At 37.9% G+C, this 19,055-nt stretch overlaps 2 protein-coding genes and 1 pseudogene across 4 annotated transcripts in view; all 3 read right to left on the reverse strand.

Annotated features, from left to right (window-relative positions):
- LOC107550484 (potassium voltage-gated channel, Shaw-related subfamily, member 4) overlaps positions 1-1,543 on the reverse strand; it is a 28,284-nt gene extending 26,741 nt beyond the window's left edge. The window contains exon 1 of the mRNA XM_016231765.1: positions 277-1,543. Coding sequence (XP_016087251.1) covers positions 277-894 — 618 coding nt within the window. The 5' untranslated portion in view covers positions 895-1,543. The remainder of the gene's footprint in view (positions 1-276) is intronic.
- Positions 1,544-2,449: 906 nt separating this feature from the next.
- Positions 2,450-4,547, reverse strand: LOC107550483 (heat shock 70 kDa protein-like; annotated as a pseudogene).
- A 1,345-nt stretch (positions 4,548-5,892) lies between these two features.
- The window catches only part of LOC107550485 (adenosylhomocysteinase-like 1), a 35,565-nt gene continuing 22,402 nt past the window's right edge, over positions 5,893-19,055 (reverse strand). For 2 of the 3 annotated variants that reach the window (XM_016231766.1, XM_016231767.1), the window contains exons 2-17: positions 16,820-16,937; positions 14,266-14,409; positions 12,425-12,525; positions 11,756-11,858; positions 11,559-11,653; positions 11,053-11,159; positions 10,580-10,696; positions 10,380-10,443; positions 10,134-10,222; positions 9,360-9,430; positions 8,891-8,985; positions 8,445-8,543; positions 7,247-7,315; positions 6,992-7,070; positions 6,788-6,908; positions 5,893-5,968 (exon numbers count right to left, since the gene is read on the reverse strand). In XM_016231766.1, the coding sequence (XP_016087252.1) occupies positions 5,962-5,968; positions 6,788-6,908; positions 6,992-7,070; positions 7,247-7,315; positions 8,445-8,543; positions 8,891-8,985; positions 9,360-9,430; positions 10,134-10,222; positions 10,380-10,443; positions 10,580-10,696; positions 11,053-11,159; positions 11,559-11,653; positions 11,756-11,858; positions 12,425-12,525; positions 14,266-14,409; positions 16,820-16,937 (1,479 nt within the window). In that variant the 3' untranslated portion in view covers positions 5,893-5,961. The remainder of the gene's footprint in view (positions 5,969-6,787; positions 6,909-6,991; positions 7,071-7,246; positions 7,316-8,444; positions 8,544-8,890; positions 8,986-9,359; positions 9,431-10,133; positions 10,223-10,379; positions 10,444-10,579; positions 10,697-11,052; positions 11,160-11,558; positions 11,654-11,755; positions 11,859-12,424; positions 12,526-14,265; positions 14,410-16,819; positions 16,938-19,055) is intronic. The other variant, XM_016231768.1, reaches the window with a different exon arrangement.

The raw sequence follows: 19,055 nt of genomic DNA on the forward strand, positions 1-19,055 counted from the left end.
CCTTCAAAATGGTCTCTAAGTTTAGTTTACTAGGCTACACAATCATGGGGAAGACTGCTGATCTGACAGTTGTCCAGAATACAATCATTGACACCCTTCACAAGGAGGGTAAGCCACAAACAATCATTGCCAAAGAAGCTGGCTGTTCACAGAGTGCTGTATACAAGCATGTTAACAGAAAGTTGAGTGAAAGGAAAAAAAATAAATGAACTTTTCCATGACATTCTAATTTATTGAGATGCACCTGTATGTGTAATATACATTCTAATCTCTTACCCGGGCTGCACGCGAAGAATATGGATCTTCAAAGAGCGCCCATATTTTTGGTTGCCAAACTTCGCAGCATCCCCTGGAGCGGCCAGGGCTGTCCTCAATGCCGAAGCGTCTGGGCATGTCCTGGTCATCCTCCGCATCCTCCGGATCTGGCGGTTCGAAAATCTCCAGCGCCTCTTCTGCGTCCCTGTGCTGGCGGTAGGTCATCCAGCAACAGGGCTCCACGTCAGTCTCATCGATGCCCCAAAACGCCAACTCCTCCTCGAACAGAGGGCCGCACACATCCGCCGGGCAGTGCAGCTTGCCGGTCCTGTAGTAGTTCAGCACATAGCCGAATATGCCCGGGTGTCGGTCAAAAAACAATTCGCTGGCGCTGGGCGTCTGTCCCGTGTCTGAATCCGGGTTCACCTGGTGGTCCGTGTCGGCGAGCCAGGCGAGTCTCGTGTCCGGTATGGTCCTAAGAGTGCTCCTGTAGGTTTCGTGGCGCGTGCCGCCGACGTTGATGATGATTTTGTCCGAGTTTTCGCCTCTGGCCATCTCTTCCTTCAGACATGATTTGGAAGGAGGTTTGTTGCCTGACTTACGCCCGCGGTACGACGAAACACACACCGAGCTGATCATAGATTTAGATAGAGAGGCTTTTACCTAGTAACTTTCTTGGCTTTCTAAACCTGCGCAGCTGTCGTCAGTTACGAAAGTCGAACAACTGTAAAGAGTTTCTGCCGTCAACATGACCATCAGAGGCGCGAAGAACCACCTGTTAACGCAGAAACTCCTCAAGATTCTCAGTCTATGGGTGGATGCTTGCGTTGTTCCTCATTCATGGGCACTTTGACACGATAGTAAACACCAAAACACGAACAAAACGTCCGCGTAACACGACCGAATTGGCATTTACGCGCGCTTAGGCATTTCTCACTATATTTACAAAGAAAAACAGATTAGTTAGAATAAAAGTCAGACTACCCTAAAAATGACTCTCCATTTCATCTCTTTCAAAACTCTCGTCACCTTGTCGTTGAATTAGTAAATCACACCCGGCTGTCACCTGCGCGCGCATTATTCCTTAATCACATCTGCGATGTTAACTTTGATTGTACATCTGTATCAGGCCAAATCTTCTGTTGGCGAAGGATGAGACGGTATCATCAGTTTGTTGGAAAAGATCTGTTGCATCTTGTGACCGTCAGAAGACGACACAGCCCATGAAAGGATGATGATGATGATGATGCTCCAGCGCCTCAGTAACCCTTACAGCGCTGCATCACGTATGAACGTGAGCTCAATTTGATTAGTACATGGGAAAGCTTCAATTTATCAGATTATGGACCCCTTTTCACGGTCTACGATGACGTTCTATGATGAACAGTTTATTTATATTTGAATTTAATTGACTGTGTATTTGTAACAATAGGCTATATTTTGTATATTACTATCCTGCTGCTGCTGCTATCTTGATTCTGTATTTCTGTCGTTCTATTTTTTATCCTCCTTTGGAAAGTGTTTTTTTTTTTTTGGCTGACGGAGCAAATAATGAAATAAAAAATATTATTGTAGTTTATTAGGAGGAGTTCACCCTGATAGTTTCCAAACTCAGAAATGTGAAAGGGTCCATTGAGTAAAAACGCGTCAAATCAAGAGTCCAATCAAATGCAGGAAAAATAGTCCAAGGGCATTTTTTAAAATATAGCCTATATACTGTATGTATATATATATATATATATATATATATATATATATATATATATACATTTTTCATTATATAGAAAATTCTAGAACATTTAAGGATTTTAAATTTTCTAGAATTGTTTTTTTTTATAAATTGAATTGTTTTTTAACAATCAAAAGACATAGATATAAAGAATCTGATGTTTTGAATTTGAGGTAAATTCCAAGTTAGTTTTAGTTTGTCTTACAACGTCACCTAGTGTACTAGTAAAGTAGAGCAGGTTTAACTTCATGCATTTTCTACCTCGCGTACTTCAATAGAGAAAGAAATCACTGGATTCGTTGGTTTTCATGATTTAAAATGGAATGGGCATTTATTTTTTTATTCTTGTAAATAATAAATACATATAATAAAACATTGAATATTCATTTATTCCACTCCATTAATTCATTTCTCAGCTGACACAGCTGAAAGACAGCTGTCTTGCAACATTTAAATTCATGCACATTTGACAAACAAGATATAAAACAACTTAGCTCTTATAAATCTGGAAGTATCATAAGTAAGGCCACCATATCTTATTTAACACTTAAGGTAATATTGCACTATAGTAAGGCAAGTTTTCTCCTATTTAATCCACCTCTTCAGTGGTGGGGCCCTGTGATTCAGGCTGGGCTTGGAATCCACAGCCACCTGCAGGAGGATCTCCTCCTTGATAGAGCTGAGTGATGATTGGATTACACACACTTTCCAGTTCCTTCTGATGGTGCTCATACTCTTTCTTTTCAGCCAGCTGATTGTTCTCCAACCAAGTAATAACCTCCTTACACTTATCAATGACCTTCTTCTTTTCTTCTTCACTAATCTTTCCATTCAGCTTTTCATCCTCAACGCTATTCTTCATGTTGAAGGCGTAAGACTCCAAGGCGTTCTTTGCTGCAGTCTTCTCTCTCTGCACCTCATCCTCAGCTTTGTACTTTTCCGCATCCTGCACCATCCGCTCGATTTCCTCTTTGCTCAGTCGACCTTTGTCGTTGGTGATGGTGATTTTGTTCTCTTTCCCTGTGCTCTTGTCCATGGCCGATACGTTCAGTATGCCATTGGCATCGATGTCAAAGGTCACCTCAATTTGGGGTACTCCTCATGGCGCTGGTGGGATACCAGTGAGCTCAAACTTGCCGAGCAAATTGTTATCTTTGGTCATGGCCCTCTCACCTTCAAACACCTGGATCAGTACGCCTGGCTGGTTATCAGAATATGTGGAGAAGATCTGCATCTGCTTGGTGGGGATGGTGGTGTTGCATTTGATGAGAGCAGTCATGACTCCTCCTGCGGTCTCGATACCCAAGGACAAAGGAGCCACGTCCAGAAGCAACAAGTCCTGAACGTTTTCTGAGGTGTCGCCCATCAGGATGGTGGCGTGCACCGCTGCTCCATATGCCACCGCCTCATCTGGGTTGATGCTCTTGTTGAGATCCCTGCCACTGAGGAAATCTAGCAAAAGCTTCTGGATCTTGGGGATCCTGGTGGAGCCGCCAACCAGAACAATATCGTTGATCTGGGACTTGTCCATTTTAGCATCTCTTAAAGCCTTCTCGACTGGTTCCAGCGTGCCTCTGAAGAGCTCAGCGTTAAGCTCTTCAAAGCAAGCTCTTGTGATGGAAGTATATAAATCAATGCCTTCAAACAGGGAATCGATCTCGATGCTGGCCTGAGTGCTAGATGAGAGGGTCCTTTTAGCTCTTTCGCAGGCCGTGCGAAGCCTTCTCACTGCTCTCTTATTCTGACTGATGTCCTTCTTCTGCTTCCTCTTAAACTCTTCAACAAAGTGCTTCACCATCTGGTTGTCGAAGTCCTCCCCACCCAGGTGAGTGTCTCCTGCTGTGGCTTTCACTTCAAAGATCCCATCCTCAATCGTCAGGATGGAGACATCAAAGGTGCCTCCACCTAAGTCGAAGATCAGGACGTTCCTCTCTCCTCTCCTGCCCTTGTCCAGCCCGTAGGCAATGGCAGCTGCTGTGGGCTCACTGATAATTCGCAGCACGTTCAATCCGGCGATCACCCCCGCGTCTTTGGTCGCTTGCCTCTGAGAATCGTTCAAGTATGCTGGGACCGTTATGACGGCGTTATTGACCCTCTGACCCAGGTAGGCCTCGGCGATCTCTCTCATTTTGACTAGGACCATGGATGAGATCTCCTAAGGGTAGAATGTCTTGGTCTTTCCTTTGTACTCAACTTGAACTTTTGGTTTGCCGTCTTCGGAGATGACCTTGAAGGGCCAAAGCTTCATGTCAGACTGGACCACTGGATCATTAAACTTCCTTCCAATCAGTCGTTTGGCATCAAATATTGTGTTGTTGGGGTTCATGGCGACCTGGTTCTTGGCAGCATCTCCGATGAGTCTTTCTGTGTCTGTGAAGGCAACGTAGCTTGGAGTGGTTCTGTTCCCTTGATCATTAGCAATGATTTCCACTTTGCCATGCTGGAACACCCCCACACAGGAGTAAGTGGTACCCAGATCAATGCCAATGGACACACCTTTAGACATCTTGATTATGTAGCGACTCAGCTCATGGCGCTACAATTATCAATAGTTAAATATCACCTGCAATACAAAAAATCAATCTTGAGTTATTTAATAATAACAATTATTATTACTAATACAATGATTTAAATTAATAATTCAATATATTTATTAATAAATACATTAAATATAAAATATTACTGAATGCCATTTCTAAGTATTATAAACAACAGTCTACTTAAAATGTATAGCTATATTTTCATTTTAAATGTGGATATAAAATAAACAACATGTATAAAATATATAATAATATATTTAAAAAAAGATTTTTACATGCGGCTAATCTCTTATCGTAAAAAGCAATATTGGTGTTAACATAAAATATAATAAGCTTCCTACACAATGATAGTAAAACGTTTGTGATATTAATCGCATAAATATGAGTCAAAATGCATACTGTGACAGCAACATCTTTAATGCAGGGTTTCGATGACATCACACATCTGACAAATGATGTATGCAAAGGTAAATCACAAAGTGCAGATGAGGCAAATATTCAAATGACAGCATTCACAGTGATATTTGCTTAAGACATTTGCAGTCCCTTAGAGATGGTCATCAAGACGTGTGCTTTTTGTGAGTCTAGCTGGCTATGTTGGGGGTCAATAATATTTTGCAAAAGTCTCACAGAATATCCCAAAATCTAATTTCAACTGTGGTTACATTTATTTTCATCTAAGATTGATCTAAATAACATGTAATGGTCGACGTTATTTTAAAAGTTGAATTTGTACAAGGCCACAGAGATGATGGACGTGTGTGAGAATGTGAAAGGGAAAAGAATCCCTATTGGTGACACAATTCATAAAATCCCCCAAGCGGGGTATATTTAGCAGCATGTGCTGCCGGGTCACGGAAGTTTCTGCACACAGTGGTGTGTATCATATTGCCAGAACACTCTAGCTTTTAGCAGTAATATACACAGTACATTCATTCAAAAAAAAGCTTTTATATTTTCTTATGCAAGAGCGATAAATCAGGAATTATGCTGAAGCTAACATTTTTATATTAAAAAGCCACAAAGACCATTTTTTTGGTCATGAATGATTGAGTGTAGCATAACTTGGGTGACTAGAATATCCATGTAAAAACAAAACATAGTAATAATTATCAATTATCTTATTTGATCAGTAACTATAACCAATATTTGGCACATTTTTAGAGCCGTAGACTGTGGTCCTTTTCATATTTTTGGTTAAAAGATGATTTACAACAAATGCTATAATACATGAATTCTAACAATGCACATAAGCCTAAAAGTGACATGAACGTATATTTTGTCACTGGACATTAGTAGCACTATTAAATAAGAATAAAATTCAGTAAAATCAAGTTTCCTTTTAAGAAATGTATATTAATAGAAAATAAATCTCTTCCTTCACTGGTTAATGCAGGTCTCTCCATCTTTGATGAAGGCTGAATCCATCCAGTCACCCTAATACCTGTAAGTAGAACAACAGAAAAATGTTATTTTTGTCATAACTGTTCAGTCTGGTATGAAGAATGTTCATAATATGAAATTGTTTTTCATTGATTGTTATAAGTTACACTACCATTCATAAATTTGGTGTCATTAAGATTTTTTTTATTCGGTACGGATCCATTAAATTGATCAAAATGACAGTAAAGACATAATAATGTTACCAAAGATTTCAATTTTGAACTTTCTATTAATCAAAGAATCCTGAAAAATTTATCACAGTTGCCACAGAAATTAAATGGCACAACTGTTTTCAACATTGATAATAATAAATATTTATTGGACACCCCACCAGCATATTAGAATGATTTCTGAAGGAACATGTGACACTAAAGACTGGAGTAATGGCAGCTGAAATTTCAGCTTTGTCTCGCAGGAATAAATTACATTTTAAAATATATTAAAACAAAAAACGGTTTATTTAAACTGTAGCCTAATACTATTTCATAATATTACAGCTTTTACTGTATTTTAACTTATAATAGACTTTTCTTAAAATCTTAATGTGCCCAAACTTTTGTTTATTATCATTATTGAATTTTATTTTTTAAATATGTTGAAAACAATTAGCAATTTCATTAATTTCAATTTCAATTTTTGTGTGAGTCTTTCATTGACAACCAGCAGAGGGTAGTAAGTGACCAAACATTTTGATGAAAAGTTGTCCTAAAATAGGAACACTAGACTTTCTTTATCACACTACATAACAGTTCAAATGTGTACATTGTACATAAACTATCAGTCATAATCAATATGGGGTGTTTTAAAGCCCTTCTCATACCTGTAGTAATTTGGTTTAAAGGGTCCATTCTTATTCAGGCCCATATATTTGGCCTGTTCATCTGACAGCTCTGTAAGATGAGCATCGAAATTGGGTAGGTGCAAGCTGGCCACATATTCATCTGAAACACACACATGCACATGATTTATCACAGTTAATGCACATAACTGCTTTATTTGAGTTGCAGTAGTGATGGGTTCTTACCCATCTTCTTAGGAAGCAGGTAGACATCCTGTTTGTAGCGACCTTCTGGTGCATTATACAGCTCTATCAGGGCCAAAGCCTAACATTAAAATAAAGAGCACAACAGCCTGCGATTAGAGATGTTAATTCAGGCATAATAATCATACAGCTGTGCAGCAGCACTCAGAACCTCTAACATAACTGGATAAAATGTCATCTGTACAGAGGGTACAGTCGCACTTCAGCTAAAACCCAAATCGTGACAGGTTCAATTACCTGGGTTGTGGCTGTGATTGATAGCACAAATGAGGGGACTGTTGAGCAGCTCAGGTTCAAGAGCCGGCCCTGAAAACAGCACACAAATGACTGAGATTTACTGTGATCCACCAGGAGAGCACACAAAGGACAAACATCTGTTAACGAAAACTAAGGTTTTTCATGAAACATTTTTCACAAAAAAAGTATGGGTTTGATTGACAGAAGAAAATGTTTTAGATATTACATAATCACATGGCAATGCCTTTTTTGCATTTAAGAATTAAATTCTTATTTTTATTTGATTACATTCATTTTTATTTTTTATTTGGAACTTTGATACAAACCTAAACATATGACTGTACATAGCATCAAGTGCATAAGGTGCGTTAAAAAAATTAAAACTAATAGACTAATATTATATTTTATAAAAATATATACTCTTGTTCAAAAGTTTAGGGACAGTAGGATTTTTTTTATGTTTTTCAAAAAGGACGTATCTAGTGCTCAGCAAAACTGCATTTATTTGATCGAAATGACAGTAAAAACTGTAATATTGTGAATGTAATTTAAAATACCTGTGATGGCAAAGCTGAATTTTCATCAGCCATTACTCCAGGATTCATTGTCATGATCCTTCAAAAATTATTTTTATCATTCAATGCTGATTCGGCGCTCAAAAAACACTTCTTATTAACACTGTTGAAAACAGTAGTGCTGCTTAATATTTTTGTAAAAAAAAATATTATTGTATTAGAAACTTCTTTAGTCACTTTTGATCAATGTAATGCATCATTGCTGAATACAAATACCAATTTCTTAAAAAATAATCCAAAACTTGTGAATGTTATTATATAAAATATATTATTAAAATTATTTGACTGTGTATTTTTAAGATACATGATAAAAACAAAATAATGATACATATATTATGCACACATTTATGATCACACATGTATATTAATGCATCAATTTGTGGCATTGCTTCTATAACAGTGAAACAACTAAATTCTGCATTGTATTGTGCCTAACAACTCGCTCGTCTTGATTTGTTCAGGACACATCCTGCACTTTTTTGATTCTTTGTGTCTGAATAACATTCTTAAACTCCGACTACCATACAAATGTGACAAATATGACTACTGTTGCATAAAAAGTAGAGTCCATCTGTCATATCACTGGCACTCATTCATGAAAAAAAAAGAGAAGAAGGAAAGACCTCTGCCAGTAAAATCACTCGTTTCCCGTCAGGCCAGATGACGTGGTCGACCTGTGAGCGCACCCTTTCCCAGGTGAGCTCTGGAGTCCTCAGACTCGCCTGGAACAGAGAAAGAAACGATACACATGAGCGCACACAAACTAACACTTGCTTTCACTTCTGTCCAGTACAGACTGATAAACCTGCAAAGCTAAAACACACACACAAATGCATTCACTATGAACACCATCAGAGCACTTCACTTTGTTGTCGGAAACATGCCACTAAGAGGCTTTCAGGTTGATCAAGTGTCCCTGCTGTTAATGGAACATCTACAGCGGTTGACGTAAAAAATTATTTCCCTGGACTACATTCACCAATAAAGTACACTACAGCGGAAGCAAATGGAGCCTCCTCATAAATAACACAAATATATTTTCAACAGTTAAAGATTGAGACCCACTCACCACATCAATCTCAGTGTTGGAATGGCCCATGTTACAGACAATACAGCCGTTCTTCATTCGATCCAAGAGCTCCCTGGTCACAACATTTTTGTTCCCTGTAGAAACAGACATTTCTTTAGGAATCTTCAAGGAAACCCCAATACACATTCTTTGTGCATACTAATAAAAATGACACTTAAATAAAACTTACATTTATTACAAAGCTGTGCCTTTGTCTAGCAGAGACCATGCATAACTGATCTAAACCTTAATATCTCTTTACTGTGATTTTAAACAAATACTTTATCTGTTGCTGAGCAATTATTATTTTTCCCAGACTACAGACTACTACAGCTGTCAAAGGGCGAACCGTTTCACAGCAACTCAATGTAAGGGCATCTGGGAGGATGTGTTGTGCTGCTAAGAGCCGCACTGAACAGAGGAAATGGATTTGTGGAAGTGGAAGCGAGCCAACTGTAACCAGACGTACCCGTGCAGGTGATAACCATGTCCATTTGGCGAACCACCTCATTTAGCTTCACCACTTTGAAGCCGTCCATACTATGAGCGAGATAAAAACAAATAAATAAGCACTTCAGCTTGTTCACAGACTTCCCACGGCCATGTGTTTGGCTAATATGGGGAGCTTATATTATTTGTGGAAGTCTCTGAGAGACTAGTTTACACAAATTGTTTGCTTCAAAACTGCTCCGTTAGTACCAAGGAAACTTTACAACTTGATATTTATTTTTAATAAATATAATGGCAATAAATATAAAAAGTTGGTGATATTTAATTCATTTTTTCATTGTGCATTAAAGTTTGTTTGTTTGTTTTTTTTAGTTATATTTTTGTTATTTACTCTATATGAAATCTATTAGAAAAGATTACAAAACGGACTTGTAATATAAAATATACACATTTAAAAGGTGCAGTCTCTCTTCAAGGAAAATAGGCCACAATATTGATGACTCATCTTCCACTACAAAGATATTTATCCAGTCAGGTGGTCTCAAATGAGAACAGCTCATCCCCATGCAATTAAATTAAATAAAAATACATTTTATAAAGCTAATTAAAAAAAAAAAGACAAAATCACAACAAAATTGCTAAAACCTAAACTAAAAATGTTATATATAAAATTTAAAATTAAAGCCAATTAAAAATATGAATAAATACTCTGATATTATATAAATAATACTAATATACTGCACATGGTGTTTGATTTAAATTTAGCTCATTTTTGTGGGTGTGTTTACCTTACCAAGCTTGAAGAGCACAAATAGGGTCAATCTCTGTCACACACACAATGGCTCCAAGCGCTTTCAGAGCTGAACAACAACCTTTTCCCACCTACACCGGAATCAATACAAGAATGAAAATAAAACACAGAAATGATCTCAAAATATCTGTGCTTGTAGTAAATAAGGTCTGGCAATTTAGAGAGTATTTTTCTGCATTATGCAGATTATCTTTGGAGCATTTTGCAAAAGCGCAGATGCTGACTGACCTCTCCATAACCACAAACCACCACCTGCTTCCCACCAAACATCACATCTGTCGTTCTCTTCAGACTAAGAGAGAGGAAGTCAACCGTGATTATACTCCTTAGATAACCTTTATTCATGCTTGGTAAGAGGTCAGAGGAAGATATACTAATATATATATATATAGATTTAAAAAAGCATATCAGCATCGCAGGTGTCTTACCCATCCAAGATGGACTCCCTGCAGCAGTACAGATTATCAAACTTCTGCTTGGTGACAGAATCATTGACATTCATAGCAGGGACGCAAAGCTTGCCAGCTTTGGAGAGTTGGTACAGCCTAACAGAATGAATAAAAACAGACACATTTGGTTCAAACATAAATAAATATGTTAATCAATAGGGTTGTCAATGAATTAAAATAAACAGTTGTGATTAATCTAATTATTTTAATCATATACAGATTAATAATAGAATATACATAACATAAATAACAAAGATTTGTGTCATTGTGTTCGGTTATTGGTGTGGATAACAAAATATATAAATAAAATGTATGCACTTGGCAGATGTTTTTTCCAAAGCAATTTGCAAACACTGCATTCAAGATACACATTAAACTAAACTAAACTAAACTAAACTAAACTAAACTCAATTCAATTCAATTCAATTGAAAGTCCTACAGTTCTCCCTTACCTGTGTACACCTGTAACGCTCTCCTCCACGATCCCACGTACTTTCTTAAAGACACTTGGATACTTCTTATACACCCAGTGGGTCAGATCGCCCCCATCATCTAGGATCTGTGAGAAAATGTATGATGATTACTAGTCTCCAAACATACAAAATCCTGATAATTGTTTTGAAGATTAAATAAATACTGATTTGGCAGCGGCAAATGAAGTTTAACAGAAGCAGTGTGCTAAATATTGTAAATAGTGGTAGATATGTTTTCACAAAGTGTAAACAGCAACAGTTCAGCATCTTGCTTACACTAAGTACAAAACAGCAATAGAATTATGCTATTCACAAAGTGTAAACAGACATAATATACAGTTTGTGCAATGGGTAAATGTTGGGTACAGTTAGTGAAATTAATCTTTGCCAACAAGGTTGATTATTTGCACTCAGTGTAAACAGACATTGCCCACTGATTCAGCTCTTTTAATATCACTGGATATTAAGTGCAGAACATTATATACCATGTTTGCCTGCCAGCCTTCCATGTTGACACAGCGATCAATGCACCACCAGAAGTCATCTTCTGATTCACCTTTCCAGGCAAAAACCGAAACACCTTTAAAGGGCACAAAATAAATGAAAAGTGAGTCCAGAATATCAGGCCAGGTTGGAAATGGTACAGTTCAGACAACAGTAAGTTGTTTAGAGGGCTGTTTACCGCTCTCTGCCAAAGCTGCGGCCACTTCATTCTGAGTGGAGTAAATGTTACAGGCAGTCCAGCGACACTGAGCACCCAGTGCCACAAGTGTCTCGATCAGGACCTGAAAGAAACCAGCACAGCATTTCAAAAAGTTGGGAAGGCAAACTAAGAGTAACAAAGTGTGTATTTACATTTATTCATACTAAGATATGATCACTAGTAAGCAAATACACATTTTGAGCCCTTATATATTCATATAATATATAGCTTTTATTAATATTTTGAACTTTTATTTTAATATTTACAGTTTTCATTTAAATGTTTGTTTAATGTTTGTTTTAGTAATTTGTTATGCTCTTTTGTATTTTTTAAAATATATAGATTTCTATTTAACATTATTTTATTTCAGTTTTAGTTGTAGTAACTTTAGTGCTTTAACATCTTCCTTTAAGTTTTTTTAAGTTTACACTTTAATCTAATATTTATCTATATTTTTTATTTCAGCTTTTTAAAATTAATTAAACGATTTAGAATAGTTTTAGTTAAAGGGATAGTTCACCCAAAAATGAAAATTTGATGTTTATCTGCTTACCCCCAGGGCAAGGCATAAATATTTTGTATTAGAGTTAAAGACTAGTTGTAGAAGAAGTGTGTGTTTGAATTAGTGAAGCCCTGAGGAGAACCTACTGCTGTCTGTGCAGTGATGTGAGTGCATCCAACCACTTTAGCCCCAGCAAGGGGCTTCTCCCCCTGAGCTCGCTTCCGCAGGGAAATAAGCGCAGACATATCTGTGGATGTGACAGAGACAACAGTTTGGAGATGAGACAACTTTTATTATGGAAGGCAGAGTCTAGAGTCTGAAACAGAGATCAAACCAAGTCCTGGAAAACAGACAAAAATCTTGTTGCATGAAAAATGGGGAAACATTTAAAGGAATAGTTCAGCCACAAATTAAACTTCTGTTAGCATTTGCTAACACTTATGCTGTTTGAAATCTGTATGATTCCGAAGACTCAATGCAAACACAGTTCTGTCATGATGACAACTCTCGGACAGTTTAGCGTAGTAAATGGTCTTGGAGGAATAGATCTGCTACACTGCTGCGGCAGAGCAAGTACCGAGACTTGCTACTGCCCATACATCCACAACATGCTGCTGTGAGCATGTAGGAAATACTGCTGCTGCACACATAACATATATTAAATTACCCCATAGCCGATCTATACAGTTGGAGCTGGGGAAGGTGGAGGGTTTCTGAAGCATGCTGCAACTGCTATAGCAAGCACTAGCCAAGTATTTGAATGTTCAACAGCAAGCCCATTGGCTGCTGATGTGAAAAGAAACCAATCAGCTGCGCTATGTAAATAATGATGTGATTATATCAGACTGAGTTGGAACCTATCGCCTGCACCATTTGAAGTGACTAAAGGACACAAAAGCATCACTAAAATGGTCTATATGAATCACGCACAATATTCCAAGAAGCTTTGTTCTTATTCACTGATTATTTCTGGATCATTGAGTCAGTGAGTTGAACTCAAGACATTTCTGTCTTTTTTTAAAAACAAAACTATTGCTTCAGGAGACTTATTTCCCATTATTTTTACTGACATTCAAAAGCTCTTTAAAATTTCTGGTTTTGTGTTCTGCAGAAGAAAGTCATATGGATGATAACTAAATTATATGCTTTTCCTTTTTGAGTGCATTATTCCTTTAAGTATATATGGGGAGGGGGAATATATATACTAAGTATATATATTATGTATATCCCCTGGGGAGGGGGATATACTGTATATAAGAGGGGGAAGTCGTGGCCTAATGGTTAGAGAGTCTGACTCGTAACCCAAAGGTTGCGGGTTCGAGTCTCGTACCGGCAGGGATTGTTGGTGGGATTGTAGGATTGTAAGTGAATGTACAGCGCCCTCTCCACCTTCAATACCTGAGGTGCCCTTGAGCAAGGGACTGAACCCCCAACTGCTCCCTGGGCGCCGCAACAAAAAATGGCTGCCCACTGCTCCGGGTGTGTGTTCACGGTGTGTGTTCACTGCTGTGTGTGTGTGCGCACTTTGGATGGGATAAATGCAGAGCACTAATTCCGAGTATGGGTCACATACTTGGCCACATGTCACATCACTTTCACTTTTTGTCACTTCCATATGTATTGGGTAGTTGGCATTGAGGTCTTAAGTTAAAAAGATGAAACCATTAAATGAAATTAAATGGAGAACAATGACTGTTCTTGACAGCAGAAGCTGTTACCAACCCTTGTTTATTTGACAGCACTTATTGTACACATACCTACATTTGTGTTCAACAGATGTCCTGAGTCAACAAATTCTTTACTAAACCAATAACATTAATTATCAAAACTTGACAAAACACGACAAACCAGTTGAGAATCAGTGCTGTAATTGTTATGTATGCAAACCATCTTGACCTATCAAACAGCAACAAGAAAGTTCCCTCTAAGCAGAGGTGTGAAGATAACCAGTTACAGAATACTAAGCATAAAAGGTGAGTCTCCTAACCTTGCTCAGCGATCTCGATCTCCCGCCGTCCAAACTCGGCCTGCTTGATGTTCTTGACGCAGAAGTCGCTGCTGCCCTTTGAGTTGACCTGGCTTTTCTCACGAGGAGACGTCTCATCATCAGAACTGTCAGTGTATGAGGCCGCTACAAGAGCATGGATGCACATTTTAGTGGAGTTAACAACAATGCATGCATTTATTCATGTTTGCAATAGATGAAATTATTTTGCAATTCTGTCACAGCAGTCTGCTGTTTGGGGGGGGAGAGTTGGTCTGCAGTCACAAACATATAGGAATGTTTATCCCTCACTTTTGTTGGTATTACGAGTGATTTAGGAATGTGAATTTGTCTGATCCAGTGCCAATGCTACCAAAAGTCTGTAGTTCTCGCTTTAAGCTAACCTAGGATTATATTACACAACACACAAAACTAGCATGAACAACAAATAAGCAGTTTTGGGCCACAATGATTTTCTTCAGTTTTGCAATGAACTTGCAGGAATAGTTCATCCAAAAATAAAAATGTACTCACCCTCAGGCCATCCAAGATGTAGATGGGTTTATTTCTTCATGGGAACAGATTTGGAAATTGTGCATTAAATCACTTGCTCATCCATGAATCTTCTGCAGTGAATGGGTGCCATCAGAACAAGAGTTCAAACAGCTGATAAAAACATCACAATAATCTAAAATGACTCCACACAACTTCAGACCATCAATTAATGTCTTGTGAAGTGAAAAGTTGCATGTTTGTTTTTAAAAGAGCTTTTACTTGTTACTTCTGGGCAAAATAGAGTCTATAATCCATAATAATGCTTGTTTTCACCATTATTACGCCGGAATGAGAGTATAGTTCTTAGCCATATCGGCCTAGAAAATCGCAACTTTTCATTTTCCGTCGGTTTTAGTACACGATGTAACTACAGAAGAGTCAAGTTTTAAATAGGAAAAATATCACAACTTTTTGGTCATTTTTGAGAGAGATGCTAATGGTCTTATCAGAGTCAATGATCTATGCTAAGCTGCAGCTAAAAGTGCTACCGCTAGACCCAGAGATCGGCTGAATAGATTTGAAAATTGTAAAACTCAACTGTTTAACTCTAGGGGAGTTGGAAAATGAGCCTATTTTAAAAAATAGTGGAGTGTTCTTTTAAAGTTAAATTCTTAATGATGGACTCATTTCTTACAAACACATAGCTTTTCACCTCACAAGATATTAAAGGGGTGGTTCACTGGTTTTTTCTAGGCTTGATTGTGTTCATGGGGTGCAGTCTAACATGTGTTAATGCTTCTCTTTTTAAAAAACGCATTATTTTTCACAATTTACCTTCATTCCACACCGCTCTGTCCCTTCTCTGAGAAACGTGCTGATCATTTCCTTATTTTATGAAGCCCCTCCCTCAGAAATAGGCGATGGGCTCTGATTGGTTAGCTAGCCCAGTGTGTTGTGATTGGCTCAACCGTCTCTAGTGTGCGTCTAATGGTCCCGCCCCTCACCTCAGCGGCTGTGCTCCGGTTGTATTGTAAACAATGGCGTCGTTAATATCGCTTATCAGTTTGAGCCTGATTGAGAAGCAGAGGATATTACTGAAGAGGATCGTGCAGAACCTGTGCAAGCACTGCTTTTAATGGTAGGCCTGTGTTTTTTGTTTGTTGTTGTCTCATACTTTTAGATACGCTGTTATTTGTAAATGCTACTGCTTATGTTAGCTTTTAATATACAGTTTTATCCTGATTAAAGCTTTAATACAGTACGGCAACTGCACGCGCGTCCATATTTAACGCTTCTCATAGCTATGTAAAAATAAGAGTATAATTGTAACAGTTCATTGTTGGAGCTGAGCTAAATGAGAGAGAGAGAGAGATGCAGAGCAGGGGGACGCGAGGAACAGTATTAAGAACCGCTGCTTTTGAACATTGATGTTGAAACCTGTGAATCCATTAGAATTGTTAGAAGACAGAATTGCGATTCATATATGAATAGATTTTTATGTGCACCTCTAGTTTTCTCTTCCTCTTCTCTAAAGCAGCGCCAGCATGGCCTCGCCCCCTTTGTTGCCTTTTCTCGAGGGCGGGGTTTATCTGGGTTTGTTACATCACAAACCCAGAAAGTAACTTGTTGTAGTCCCTACGAGCCGTTTTTGTAAGCATAAAACTGCCAGAATTTTAAAAGATGATATTTCCGTTTGCATTGAACTTTCAGCTTCGTAACTTTGCAGATATTGTTTATGCTCAAACAGCAACATTACACATTAACTAACGTTACAAAAGTGAAATCGCAATGAACCACCCCTTTAACTGATGGACAGGAGTCATGTGGATTACCTGTGGATTATAGTGATGTTTTTATCAGCTGTTTAGATTCTCATTCTGACGGCACCCATTCACTGCAGAGGATCCATTGGTGAACAAGTAATATACTGCTAAATCTGTTCAGATGAAGATTGCTGATTTGCATGCATTTAATGCTTCACACCATTTGTGTTTTTGTTCTTCTGAACTACAGAACTTTATTGACGTGCTTGGCTTGCTGTGAGGGTGGATGAGGGTCTGACCTGAGCTGTAGCTGTCTGTGGAGGACTGAGAGATGGAGCGGGACAGGGAGCGACGGCCGGTCTTTGTAGGGAACTTGCTGAACTCCTGTTTTTCCTCTTGGTTGGCAAACTGAATCTGCTACAGTAAGGTATGGAAAAAGAGAGGATGGGGGAGAGACAGAGACATTAACATGTGAGCAGCACATTTGCATGTAGTTAAAGGAATTATTCACCCAAAAATAAAATTTCTGGATTGAAGTCCCTCAGGTTTCATTCAAAATACGTTCATTTGTGTTTTTCAAAGATTAACCAATGTCTTGTTATGGGTCTGAAATGAAATGATGACAGAATTTTCTTTTTTGGGTAAGCCAAATAAATGTATATCAAACTAAATTTATACCTTAAAAAAGCAAACAGCAGCAATATCTCCTTATATTTTACATTTCAGAACTTAATGCTTGATTTCAAGTAATTCAAATTTATTCAAACTATGAAGATATCAATTTGAAACATCACTACTGAACATTAAATACACTAAAATACTCTAAGGAACAGCACAGCTTCAAACATGTAGAGTCTTAATATAGCCCAAAAGGACACTATAAATAGCATTCGCTCACTGCTGTATTGAAATATTTTACAATTACATAACAGATGTGGGGAACGGATCTCATCAGGGGATTTCAGTTCAATTTCAGTCATTTTAATAATGCAAAACTTGAAATATTCATGGGATATATGCTTGCAGGCTGATGAAGACTGTGTACTGCTGTTTTCCGTGTGTGTGCTGTATGTGCGTGATCTTGTTTTGTGGAGAATGCAGATGAACCTGACTGTTAAATTATAGCTTGAGTATAGCTTGAGCCCGAAGATCACAAGGCGAAAGGCACTATGAAAATACAAGTGACATGGGGGATTGTGACTGTTATTTTCTGCAGTAAACTCGAGTTAGCACTGAAACAAATGCAGTTTTCTTTGACGTGTTGTCGTATTTCGCCAAAAGCATTTAGTTCTTTGCCCAGTCAGTGTTTTATGTAGAAATCCACCTTGTAAGGAAACTGACTTCAAAGGCTCCAAAACGTCATGTCTAATGATTTACAACAAATTAAAGAAATTGTTTGATATAACCAAGCAAATATTTATTGACTGTGATGTTTCCAGACAGAAACTGACATGAAAGAAAAATAAAATAATTTACATTTATAAATGAAGTTGGGAGTACATTAGCATATAAGTCAAAGCTAGCACATGGACTAAATTTATTTAAATTCATGTCTGAAAAGGAAGGGAGGATGGGGAGGGTCGGGGCTTCTGGGATGGGTTTTGTGGTAGACTATTAGCTTTACACAATGTGCAGGTAGAAGCAGAGCTCTGGTTCTGACTGCACTGCTTTTTTAGAGCTGATTTATGTTTCTTTCATACACAGAATCATCTACAGACACAGATCACCAGCGGCTCGGCTACAAAGCATCTGCAGACCCAGCTTTACTGTGAACTGCAATATGACTGTGCAAACAAAATCACTTGGTTTGATATGTAACCACAAGTAGTACACATTTGCATCTGGCATCACTACATCATCTTATTTAGCACAATTATTAGCTGAGATCAGGTGCTTTAAAAAATCTTTTGAGCTGGCAAGATATGACCAAAGAAAATACTTAAAAAGTAACCCTCTAACCTGTGACCTTAACAAGTGACATTTATCTGATTATGCTTGTGTGTGTGTTTGTGTGTGGTTATAAGCAATCAAATAATCCAAGCATCTAATGTATTTACTGTCTAAGCACACCACAGACAGATAGAGAGGGCAGAACCTCTGTCTGTGTGGTATATGAAAACAGGAGATTTCCTTTAATGCATCTAATGACAGTCAATCTACCAATCTTTAGGAAAGGATTCTGGACAGTTCAATAGCACTCATGAATATGATACTTTTTCCAAGCAAAACAGCGGATCCCTCACCCTTACAAAACACAGCTGCCATCACAATTCCTACTGTGAAATATAGACACTAAAAGACACAGAAGAAACTTTTTAGCTGCTCTTTCACAGCTCGGGATGTTTTGGAAATATTTTGTAGTTTTAAATGATAAAATATATCTAATATTTTTTAAATACACTACTAAGTTTGGGGTCATAAGATTTTTTCCCCCAAAGAAGTCTGTTTTGTATTTTTATATATTTTAAAATGTGAATTATTCCTGTGAAGGCAAAGCTGAATTTTCACCAATTATTACTCCAGTCATCAGTGTCA

This window comes from Sinocyclocheilus grahami, unplaced genomic scaffold (genome assembly GCF_001515645.1).
Source record: "Sinocyclocheilus grahami isolate Dianchi unplaced genomic scaffold, SAMN03320097.WGS_v1.1 scaffold399.1, whole genome shotgun sequence".
NCBI classification, from domain to species: domain Eukaryota; kingdom Metazoa; phylum Chordata; class Actinopteri; order Cypriniformes; family Cyprinidae; genus Sinocyclocheilus; species Sinocyclocheilus grahami.